Source organism: Nannospalax galili, unplaced genomic scaffold (assembly GCF_000622305.1).
Source record: "Nannospalax galili isolate Female #2095 unplaced genomic scaffold, S.galili_v1.0 scaffold741, whole genome shotgun sequence".
Classification (NCBI taxonomy): Eukaryota; Metazoa; Chordata; class Mammalia; order Rodentia; family Spalacidae; genus Nannospalax; species Nannospalax galili.
This window is the reverse complement of record NW_008346093.1, coordinates 514,201-525,535: the sequence shown is the minus strand read 5'-3', so window position 1 is coordinate 525,535 and position 11,335 is coordinate 514,201. Positions and strand designations below refer to the sequence as shown.

General features: G+C 37.7%; 2 protein-coding genes across 6 annotated transcripts in view; one reads left to right on the top strand and one right to left on the bottom strand.

Annotated features, from left to right (window-relative positions):
- LOC103741634 (zinc finger protein 84) lies at positions 1-9,460 on the top strand. 5 transcript variants are annotated; one of them, XM_017800455.2, is made up of 5 exons: positions 1-209; positions 694-752; positions 5,285-5,411; positions 5,641-5,733; positions 6,330-9,460. In XM_017800455.2, exons 2-5 carry the CDS (start codon positions 738-740, stop codon positions 8,024-8,026), a joined length of 1,932 nt encoding a protein of 643 aa, XP_017655944.1. In that variant the 5' UTR covers positions 1-209; positions 694-737; the 3' UTR covers positions 8,027-9,460. The 5 variants fall into 5 exon arrangements, with proteins under 5 accessions (XP_017655944.1, XP_029423917.1, XP_017655943.1 ...); XM_029568057.1 differs by having other exon boundaries at positions 5,272-5,411; XM_017800454.2 differs by having other exon boundaries at positions 569-752.
- Positions 9,461-10,076: 616 nt separating this feature from the next.
- Positions 10,077-11,335, bottom strand: part of LOC103741684 (sperm acrosome-associated protein 5-like) — a 3,109-nt gene continuing 1,850 nt past the window's right edge. Inside the window, exons 3-4 of the mRNA XM_008842608.1 lie at positions 10,286-10,364; positions 10,077-10,185 (exon numbers count right to left, since the gene is read on the bottom strand). Of these exons, the coding sequence (XP_008840830.1) occupies positions 10,077-10,185; positions 10,286-10,364 (188 nt within the window). The remainder of the gene's footprint in view (positions 10,186-10,285; positions 10,365-11,335) is intronic.

Sequence of the window (11,335 nt, the reverse complement as noted above, 5' to 3'; positions counted from 1 at the left end):
GTAAAGGAATAAAAGTGGCTATCGCAGGAAGTTATGGCTGGTTTGGGAAACATTAAAGAGACTTTGCCGGAATAAGAATTCAGATTTTAAGATCAGAGCAGGGAGTGAAGGAGGGCAGAATTCACTCGGAGCGGAAGTGAGAGGGCTGATACTCTGCAGGCGGAGCGACACTGGCGAGTGTGGACTCTGTAAAGCTGCGAATTTACTAGGTGAGTACTTGGGGAGGGGACTCAAAGATGAATAGTGAGAATCTGGGGAGGGGGCTAAAAGCGGAGTGACAGGGATCTGCAATGAATGATCGGGTCTGTGGAGGCTTTGACCGAGGGGTGCTGTTGGGGTGAATGATGAGAGTGTTTGGGGGGTGTGATGAGCGGGTCTGTGGAGTGATAGGGTCAGTAGTGTAAGTGATGTGGGGCTCTGTGGAGTATGTGATGGGGTGGGGTTAAGTCAGCATTGGGTAATTTGTGGTGGTGAATGTATGATGGCCTATGAAGTCCTTGATAAAGCTGTGTTTTTGGGTGATGGGGATCCGTGGGGGAAAACAAATGTCCTTTCCCTTTTTTCTTAGCTATAGCGTGGCCATTTTACCAGCTGGCATTTGTGGATTTCTGGCCTGGTGATTTGGTGAACTTTCAATCTGGGTATTCCTTGCCATCTGCAGCTCTTCTCTTTTCTTCTCCTCCCTCTCAACAGTTCTGCCTTTTTAGGCCTTTGCCTTCTCTCCACAACAGTCAGACATGACTGAGTCCTGGGTAAGTTCCTACTTGCTTCTCCCCACCCCATTACCCCTGCCTACATTAGGAAACATAGAAACAAAGAAGCAATATTGTACAGTGATTACTGCTACAGAATCTGGAGCAAAATTGCTCTTAACAGCTTTGTGAGCTTATCAAACCATCTAGCCTCTATGTGCCTTAGTTTCCTTAACTGTAAAATAGGAATAGTGATAATACTTACCTTGTATAATTATTGTGAGGATCAATTGAGTTAATACGTGTATAGAACAACACATTGACACATACACACTAAGCCTTATATGAGTGTATGAATTATTTATTATTTATTCTATAAAGTAGTTGTGTATAAACAAATACAAAGTTTAGGGAAATATAGCAAGACCAGCACAACGTTGAAATAGGTGTGTGTGTGTGTGTGTGTGTGTGTGTGTGTGTGTGTGTGTGTGTGTTGAGAGAGAGAGAGAGAGAGGATTTTATATGCTTATATATTGACATATAGATACTTTTCTGAGCTTTCTGTAAGCCACGGCATAAAGGGAAAGAATTCATTCATTTGTTTTGTTTAATTTCACCCATACAGAGAAAGTAAGCCACTTCCATATGAACTGAGATTTCCTAATGTTGGTCAAACAGTTCTCTGATGGGTCCCCTAAGCCGCCATTAGCCATCTTATGATAAACACTGTGCTACTATTGCTCTGATGTGGCTTAAATTGTCTTCATATCAACTAACAGTGTGCTGCTAGAGCAGAACGTAAAAGGGATGTGACTGTTCAGCAAAGCCATGCCTGCACAAGTATATTCTGGAATACATGTGAATAAAATCTTCATGACCAGGAAGAATATGTAAACCCTGTGCCCTTCAAATTTGTTTACAGTACATTTTTTCTTTTTTATTGTCTAGAAGAAAAGCCTGAGGAACCCATAAGATAGTCCTTTTCCTTTTAGTATTTATGATGTCCCTGACCATTTTTAATTCTTTCCTTTCTGCCCTTCTTTTAGAAGTCTGTATTATTCCATCATTTTTTTATTCTTCCTGCAAAAATGAGATAGGAGAGTGCCACCAAAAATTCAAACTCTCTAGTGATAGTAGTGGTACATGCCTGTAATCCCAGCACTCAGGAGTCTGAGGCAGGAGGATCAAGAACTTGAGTGTAGCCTGAGTTCTAATCTAGCCTAATGTAACAAGACCCTGTCTCAAAAAATCAAGGGTTAGTTCCATGGGAGCTCTCACACACACACACACACACACACACACACACACACACACACTTTCACTCCTAAAAATAAGAGCTGAGGGTATATAGCTCAGTGACAGAGCATTTGCCTAGCATGCAGGAGGCTCTGGATTCAAGCCTCAGTACAGAAAATAAAATCTCAAGGAATGTGCAGTTTAGAACAAGAAACTTGGGTTTGTACATAGTTCAGTTGGCAGAGTGCTAGCATGTGCAAGAGGCATTTTGTTCTACTTCCAGCAAAACACAATAGTAAAAAATAAAATAAAAAGGAAAGTATCTCATTGGTTCATATCACCACTAGTTGCAGATCTTGAGTTTAGGTAACTTCTGCCTATATGCCCCTCTTTTGCTTTTTCTTTCTCTATAAATGAACATATATTTTAAACATGTAGTTAATATGTCTTCCTTTTGTTAAAATTTTCTCATTAAATGAAACATTTGCAACTCTGTTTTCCCTGTACACGGTAACACTGATAATGGCAGTACAAGTTGAGCGTTCCTAATCTGAAAATCTGAATTCCTGAACACTACAAAATCTGAAACTTTGTGCTTTGTAGATATGACACCACAAGTAGAAAATTCCACATCTGACCTTATATGATAGGTCATGGTCACAATGCAAGCATACTTAAAGCATTTCACAAAATTACGTTTGAACAATGTGTATATGAACAAATTAGGTGGCTGGTGAGATGGCTCAACATTTAAGAGCATTGACTGTTCTTGTAGAAGACCCAGGTTAGAATTCCAGAACCCACATGGCAGCTGACAACTGTTCATAATTCCAGTTTCAGGGGCTCTGACACCCTCTTCTGTCCTCTGCATACATTGCACAACATGGGTGCACTTACATACATGCAGCCAATACACATAAAATAAAAATAAAAAATAAAATATTTTTAAAAAGAACAAATTAATTTCATGTGTATATTTGGGTCTTATCCCCCAAATGTCTTCTGTGAATATATATAAATATTCAAAAAAATCCCAAATTGAAAGTACTTCTTTGTCCCCAGTACTTTGGATAAATGTAATACAAGTGATAATGCTAATGGTAATAGGAGTGACAGAAACTGAGTTTATACCATGCGTGGCACTATACTAAATAAACACTTTTTATGCATAGCCAACTTTAATTCTCATAATAACACTATAAAATAGGTATCATTATTATTCACCATCTTACAAGTGAGGAACTGAGACCCAGAGTGGATAAACAAGAGAAGTAAACTTGCACAACTGATCACTGGTACAGCTGGAATAGTCTCTACTAAATGAATACTTGTTGGCAGATGTTTCAGTATCAGGACATAGATGTGATTTTTGTTGTTGATGTTGTTGGTTTTGTTTGTTTGTTTGTTTGTGGGTTTTTTTTTTCTGGTGTGGAGGATGGAACCCAGAGCCTCTCAGATACTAGGCAAGTGCTCTACCATTGAGCTATACGCCCAGCTCAAGGAGATTTTATTTTGTTTTATTTTTGAGACAGGGTCTCACACATGTATCCCAGGCTGGGCTTGAACTTGTGGTTCTAATGCCTCATCCTCCTGAGTCCTGGGATTACAGGTATGTGCCACCACACCTGGCTCACATAGAAGTATTTTAGAGAGCTGCCTTTTTGCATTCATATACCATGATTAATTAATGAACTTCATATAGAAGGACCTCATGTAATTTTTGTTATAGTATGGTGGTGATCTCTTGTCATCTTTGTGTTTAGAGATGGACATTTCTAAAATGTCTGGTTGAAAAGGTAGGCATGTTTTGAACTTGCATAGATATTAAAAGGTTAATCAAGTTGATACTTTCACAAATAAGGAATGAAAAAATCCTTTTGAACCCTCTTGTCATAGTTTTGACATTTACAATATGTTAAATTTAGTTGGAAATAAATTATATTTTGGTGGTTTATCAATGTGGTTGAACATTTAATATTGTTCCCTTTTTGTATTTCTTTTGTGAATTGTTTTTTATAGGTTCTATTTCGTTTTTCTACTGGGACTTTAAAGTCTTTGTCTTCCTATTTGTAAACCTTTTATAGAAACAGATAAAAATCTTGTGGGGGTAGACTTATTTAAGTATAACATACAGAGAAAAGTATACAAAGTGTACAGTTTTATAAGGTTCTAAAAACTGAAACACGTGTGTAACTAGTACCTGGATCAAAAAGGCAATGACATGGCACCCAGAAGCCACCATGCCATTTCCAATCATTATCTCTTGACGTTCAGTAAACAGTTTCTGATTTCTACCATCATAGATTAGCTTTGTCTCTTCTCGAATATCATATAAATGAAAACACACAGGATCTGACTTCTTTCACTCATAATTTTTGAGGTGCTGGGAATGGAACCCAGGGCCTTGCTCATGTTAGGCAAGCACTCTTCCACTAAGCTATGTATCCAGCCTATCATAATGTTATATATATATATATAAAATCTTTGTTACTTTAGGAGTCCGTAGTTTGTTCTCATTCTGTTATTGTGTATGATTCTGTTGTATAAATATTGCTGATGGATGTTTCGATTTGGGCTATTATAAATAATAATTCTGTGCATACTCTTGTATGTGTCTTGGTGAACGTGTGTGCATTTCCATTGGACATATACCTAAGAATGAAGTTGTTAGTTCATAAGTTAGGAGTGTTTTCTGTTTTAGTCAGTTCTACCAAGCCAATTTTCAAAGTGTCGGTATGAAAGTTCATGTTGCTCTACAGCTCTGCCAACATTTGGGTTGTTACTCCTAACTGTAGATATTCTGTGGCAAATACTGATATCTTCATGTGGTTTAAGTTTGTGTTTCTCTGATGATGACTAATGGTGTTAAGCATTGTATGTTTACTCACCATTTGAATATCCTCTTTTGTGAAATATTATTGAAATATTTTTCTATTGGTTTACCTATACTTATTATAGTTCTTTATATTTTGTATAGTATGAGTTGTTTCATTGGAATAGCTATTGCAAATATCTCACTGAAAGGTTCTTTTTTTCAGTGCTGAGGGTGGAACTCAGGGCCTTAATTAAATATTCTACCACTGAGCTACACCCCTATTCTTTAAGGACTTTTTAAATGATTGAACAATTGCTTCCCTTTGAAGAATATTCCGTTTATCATAAAGAAAATTATCACTCCATTTAGCCTGGTATGATCACACACACACACAAATATTACACTGTATTCCATAAATATGTAAAATTGTGATGTCTCAGTTTTTTAAAAAGCATTAAAGCAAAGATGTACTAACATTTTGGGAAAAATAACATCACTTTAATTTTCACCAAACTAATCGAATAAAAGTATGCAATTACAGGGATCAGTGTCATTCGAGGATGTGGCTGTGGACTTCACACAGGAAGAGTGGAACCAACTGGACCCTATTCAGAGGAGCCTATACAAAGAAGTGATGCTAGAGAATTATAGCCATCTTGTCTCTCTGGGTGAGGATGGATTCCCTGAGCAACTTACATTGTCCCCAAAGAATAATTTTCCATCTTTAAAATATTTCAATATCTCAGGTTCTAGGAATTAAAGATTAGCATTCCCTCTTATACTGAACAAGATGTTAATCTTCTGTGTACAATGTACTCTTACTAAAATGTACCTTCCTAATTTTTTGAGATGAATGCACACAGAGGTACCCAAGTCTTGTATTATTTCCCACTACAGGATATCCTATTACCAAACCAGAAGTGATCACCTCTTTGGAACAGGGAATCCTTGGGATTATAAAAAGAGAAATCCCAAGTTCAAGTTTTACAGGTAAGAAGGGTGAGTTGGGAGATGGTGAGGGTAAGATCCTAGATGCTCTGGCGAAGGCTTGCTATCTTTGATATCTCAAGATTATCTTCCTAAAGGATATATACTGCTACTGCTTATTCAGAATTGTTATTTTAGTGGGTTTGTCTCATGTTGATCTTTCAATGAGGTGTTAAGCAACTAGACTCTACTCTGTCTTAGTCCTTCTTTTTTTCATTCACCTTAGTCGTTTCCAGCTTTCCAAAAGAATCTTTGCATTCTGAGTGTCCCCACCCCAATCCTGGATCTATTATCTTTCCAATATCCCTTTCCCTATTCATGGATCCCTGAACTTGCTTTTAGTTTCTTTCCCTAGTTTTAACGTATTTTTCTTAAATACTTATATTAGTTATACTCACTGTTGTTTTCCTAGTCCAATATCTATTGGATCAGCTTGGTTTTTGTTCCCTCAAGCTCTGAGTGTAAGAGAGACATATGCTTGGAATCTCTTTCTGGTTAGTAAGTAGATAGACTTAGAAGAAAATAAAAGTCAGCCTCATCAGAAGCCTAGTTCTGACTAGGCATATTTACAGAATCTGGTTTATTATTCTTCTTTTTAGAAGATGGGCACGCTGAAGACCAACTGGAGTGGCATCAGGAAAACCAAAACATACACCCGGAGCAGGCTATATCTGTTATTGAGAAAAATATGAATGAAGAAAGAGATCATGAATTTTTAAACACACTTCCTCAGAACACATGTGTAGTTTCTTCAGGATGCACACCCTATATGAATAACTTATTTGGGAAAAGTATTAAAGATAATTTAGGTTTACTCAATCCTAACAGTCTGAGCTTTGCAACTCAGGAATGTTATGAATGCAATCGATGTAGGAAATTATTAATTCCTGGCAGACATGGAATAAATGATGAAATGAAGTCCCATGACTATAATATATATGGGAAAGGTCATATTTATAACTTTGTTCAGCATAATTTGACTCAAGATGGACAGAGAACTTATGAATGTCCTGAGTGTAGAATAACCCTCAGCCCAAGTTCATTCCTTATTGTTCATCAGATCACTCATATAGGAGAAAAGCCTTATGAATGGGCAGAATGCAAAGAAGCATTCAACAACACAACACACCTCAGTCTACATCAAACAATGCACACAGGAGACAAGCTCTTTGAATGTAATGAATGTGGTAAATCCTTCAGAGAGGAATCCACTTTGCATATACATCAAAGAACACATACAGGTGAAAAACCATATGTATGCACTGAATGTGGCAGTGCATTCCAAGAAAAGACAAATCTCATCATACATCGGAGAACTCACAAAGGAGAGAAACCCTATAAATGTACAGATTGTGAGAAAACCTTCAACCAAAAGGCACACCTGAGTGTGCATCAAAGAACGCACACAGGAGAGAAACCTTTCGAATGCACCGATTGTGGCAAATACTTTAGAGAGAAATCAACACTGAATATACATCAAAGAACTCATACAGGAGAGAAACCATATGTGTGCAATGAATGTGGCAAAGCCTTCAGAGAAAAGACGAAGCTCATTATACATCAGAGAACTCACACAGGAGAAAAACCCTATGAATGCTCAGAATGTGGCAGAGCCTTCAACCAAAAGGCACACCTCAGTGTACATCAGAGAACACACACAGGAGAGAAACCTTTTGATTGCAATGAATGTGGCAAAGCTTTCAGAGAGAAATCAACACTGCGTAGACATCAAAGAATTCATACAGGAGAAAAACCTTATGTGTGTTCAGAATGTGGAAGAGCCTTTACCCTTAAGCTAAGCCTCAGTGCTCATCAGAGAATTCATACAGGGGAAAAAACAGATGGATGCACTGTATGTGGAAAAGTCTTCTCCCGGAAGTCATACCTCATGTTACATCAGAGAGCTCATACAAGAGAAAATTTTGAAAAATCCTATGAATGCAATGAATGTGATAAGGCATTCTTCCAGAAATCATATCTCATTATTCATCAGAGAGTTCACACAGGGGAGAAACCCTATGAGTGTAATGTATGTGAGAAATCTTTCTCCCAAAAATCATATCTCATTATCCATCAAAGAACTCATACAGGAGAGAAACCCTATGAATGTGATAAGTGTAGCAGAGCCTTCAGAGAGAAGTCCAAACTCACCGTGCATCAGAGAACTCACATAGGAGAAAAATCTTATGACTGCCCAGAATTTGAAAGAAAACTTCCAGAAGTCAAGGTGCATCATGGATTAGAGAACTTAGAGATAAGAGAAAACAAAGAATTGAAAATGGAGAGTCTGTTATAGTAAAGTCAAAGAAAATGGAAAAAGTAATGTAGGGGATTGTGCTCTAGCTAGGATGATCAGGGAAGGGTGTCATGAGGATATGACATTTGAGCTTAACAATAAGTGCTGGCCATATTGGGAGAAGAACGTTCAAGGCAAAAGAATCCAAGGTCCTGAAGCAAAAGCTTGACCTTTGTACTTTTGTCTCATAGATCTATAGCATGATCATTTCACATCAAAGAGTGCTCAATGCTGAAACCTTTTGAAGTCCTTGAAATTGAAATAGAAAGTTGTCAATTGAAAGACAAACCTCATTATAAATGTGGGCAGAGGTATCAAAGGAAACGGTTTAATCAACTTCAATAAGCATAGTTCCTGAGAAATTATATAAGGGAAATATATTTCTGATTTAATACCAAACTCTCATAGAAAAAGAAATTAAATTCTCACTAGAAAAAGTTGTTTGCCAAATGATACAAAGTTAAAGATTTAAAGATAACCTTCAAAGGAACAACAACAAAGAATACATTATAAAGTTCTAAATTATTAGAATTTATCATCAGAATAATGTAAAAAGGAAACCACCAGACTATCAAATCCAGTTTTGAGCAGTAGTAACAGTTGATAATGCCAGTGTTTCCACCTCAGCCTGGTCTGTGGCAAAATTTTACTTATGTTTCTCTGAGTGGACCTTCTCCCTTTCTAAAACTGATCCTACAGCCTTCCCAGAATGACTATATGCTGTCTGACAGGTTTTAGAAGACCCCCTTTTTTTAAACTTAAATTCATCAGAGATTATTTCTGCTGCTTTTGATGAATGACTACCACATTCAGAAATCAGTAGACAGAATGATGGCACTCACCCTTTATGGACCCCTAGGGAGATATAAAGTTTGGTTATTTATACTGGTTGGGGCTAAATACAGGGGAAGTCCAGTTGACATTAAGGAAGGGATCTTGAACTCTCCTTGCCATGAAGGAGAGTTAACTGTTTTAATGATCATCTTATACTTATTTTTGGTGAGCACTGAAAGCAAGTTTTTGAATAACTGAATAGCCACCCCTAACCAAGGACAACAGAGAGCTTGAGGGACTACTTCCTCATGAGAATTGCTACTTCTAGTGGACCAGATCAGTGAAAAACAAGGGCAAGTTCAAGTTCTTAATTGCTCTGTTCAAAACACAGACTGAAACCCAAGCATTCTATAAAAAGAAATTATTGCTTTGTGCATCCATTGAATTCTTTGCCTAAATTCCCAAATTGTCATTTTCAACTTTGAATTTTGATTGTGAAAGAAGCAAATGGAGGCTGAGAGTTAGAATGCTGGTATATGGGATGACGTGGAAGAATGTGAATATTTTAAATTCCTAATTCACACTGTATAGCTGTATTCAATTTCATTTTCCCCTGAAGAGACTGTATATGTCTTAAATAAAGACCCTGTAGTGACATCATCTAAGACTGATGTTTTCAAAAATAAGGTAAGCCAGCTTTCATATCCTTACACTCAACCTTTCTATCTCCAAACTTATAACTGACCTTTTTGTTGTTGTTGAGGCATAGTCTCCCTATATAGGTCAGAGTGGCCTTGATCCTGTGATCCTCCTGCCTTTGGCACTGGGTGTTGGTATTACAAGCATGTATTACCACACCCAGATCTCTAGCAGACTTTTATGACAAGCACTGCATGTGTTTCCTATACATTAATTCATTTATACATTAATTCATTTAATGCTCCAAATTACCCCATGAGGTTATTACTCTCATCATCCTCAGTTTCCAGATTTAGAATCAGGCATAGAGAAATTAAGTGACTCTTTCAAGGAAACACAACTAGTAAGTGGTAGAGATTATATTTAAACCAAAGAGAACCTATGTTCTTAAACACCATACTATCCTCCCCATCTGTGATCTGGTAAGATCTATGAAGGCATGGAGGAAAGGAAAGAATGGGGGTACTTTCAGGCATTGGAAAACATGAAAAAATATCGACAGGTAATGGATCTTACAGAATTTATAGATGTCATCCTTTATTAAACCCACAAAAGAACAAAAACAAAGTCTCTTTACTTAGACATCTGAGTCATCAATTTTGCTTGAGTCAGTTTTCATATGCACATCACACCCCTTGAGCCATTCAGATAAATCATGACCAACACAGTGCCGAGTCCAAGAATCCCTGGGAAATGAAGGGAGGAAGGGAAGATAAAGTGGACAAGTTGATGGAATAGTATTACCACTGTGGCTGTCCAGGGTCCAGATTATCCCCATAAACTTACCAGGCCTTCATACCCTGACGCATGGACACAAGCCTCTTGGCACACAAGATGTTGTCCAGAATATGATGATTGAGCAGGTCTAGGAAGAAAAGAGGGACAATGTGATCTAATGCACTGGTGACAAGGTGAGTGTATGAAGAGCCTAAGGTTTCTAGATTCCTTTGGATCTTAATAAACTTAGCTACAATATTGGCATATTGTGAATGGGCTTTATCCTTTGTCAGATGGTTATTAATGACCACAGCTGCCATATTTCCTGGAGCAGTGCAATCTTAACTGATGCTGAATGATCCTACTTGACTTTGATCATGTTGTTTGGTTTTGAATAACCCCAACCACCACATTGACTGGTCCTGGACAACCTCAAACTCAACATTAGCCAAGTCTGGATGATAGCAACTGTCTTGTCTAGTGCTGAGTGATGCCAACTGCAAGGTCCAGATTCATTTCAACCACCATATGGCTAAATGGAAACGTACCATCCTGCCATACTGGTCTGTTCTACTGACTTCAAACCCTATGTTGTTAGTCCTTGATAAACTGAACTCCTATTTGTTATGAATGACCTTAATTGAGGCTGGAGAGATGGCCCAGCAGTTAAGAGCACTTGCTGCTCTGGTTGAGGATCCAGACTCAGTTCCTAGCACCCATATAGTAGCTCAAAGTCATCTGTAATTCCAGTTTCAAAGGATCCAACACCCTCTTCTGACCTCTGTGGGCACCAGGCACATACATGGTGCATATACATGATGTAGGCAAAACACTCATACACATAAAATAGAAATAAATCTTTTTAAAAATGTTAAAAATAAAATAAATGAAATTTCCTTATTTCCCAATCCTATTCAGTTTCAGCTGTCATGGTGCCTAGTCCTCCTACATGATCTCAACTGTCATGTTGGCTGAACCAGGATAACATTTAATTACTGTTTTCTTAGTTATTAATGATCTCAACCACCATGTTGACCAGTACTGGGCAATCTTTTTTTTTCATTATTTGTGTGTGTGTGTGTATGTGTGTGTGTGTGTGTGTGTGTGTGTGTGTGTGTG

Bases quoted from the DNA above. Each gene is read 5' to 3' on its own strand.
- LOC103741634 (XM_017800455.2), top strand. The intron at 5,412-5,640 runs GTGAGGATGGAT...TTCCCACTACAG, and splicing joins TAGCCATCTTGTCTCTCTGG to GATATCCTATTACCAAACCA. The intron at 5,734-6,329 runs GTAAGAAGGGTG...TCTTCTTTTTAG, and splicing joins CCCAAGTTCAAGTTTTACAG to AAGATGGGCACGCTGAAGAC.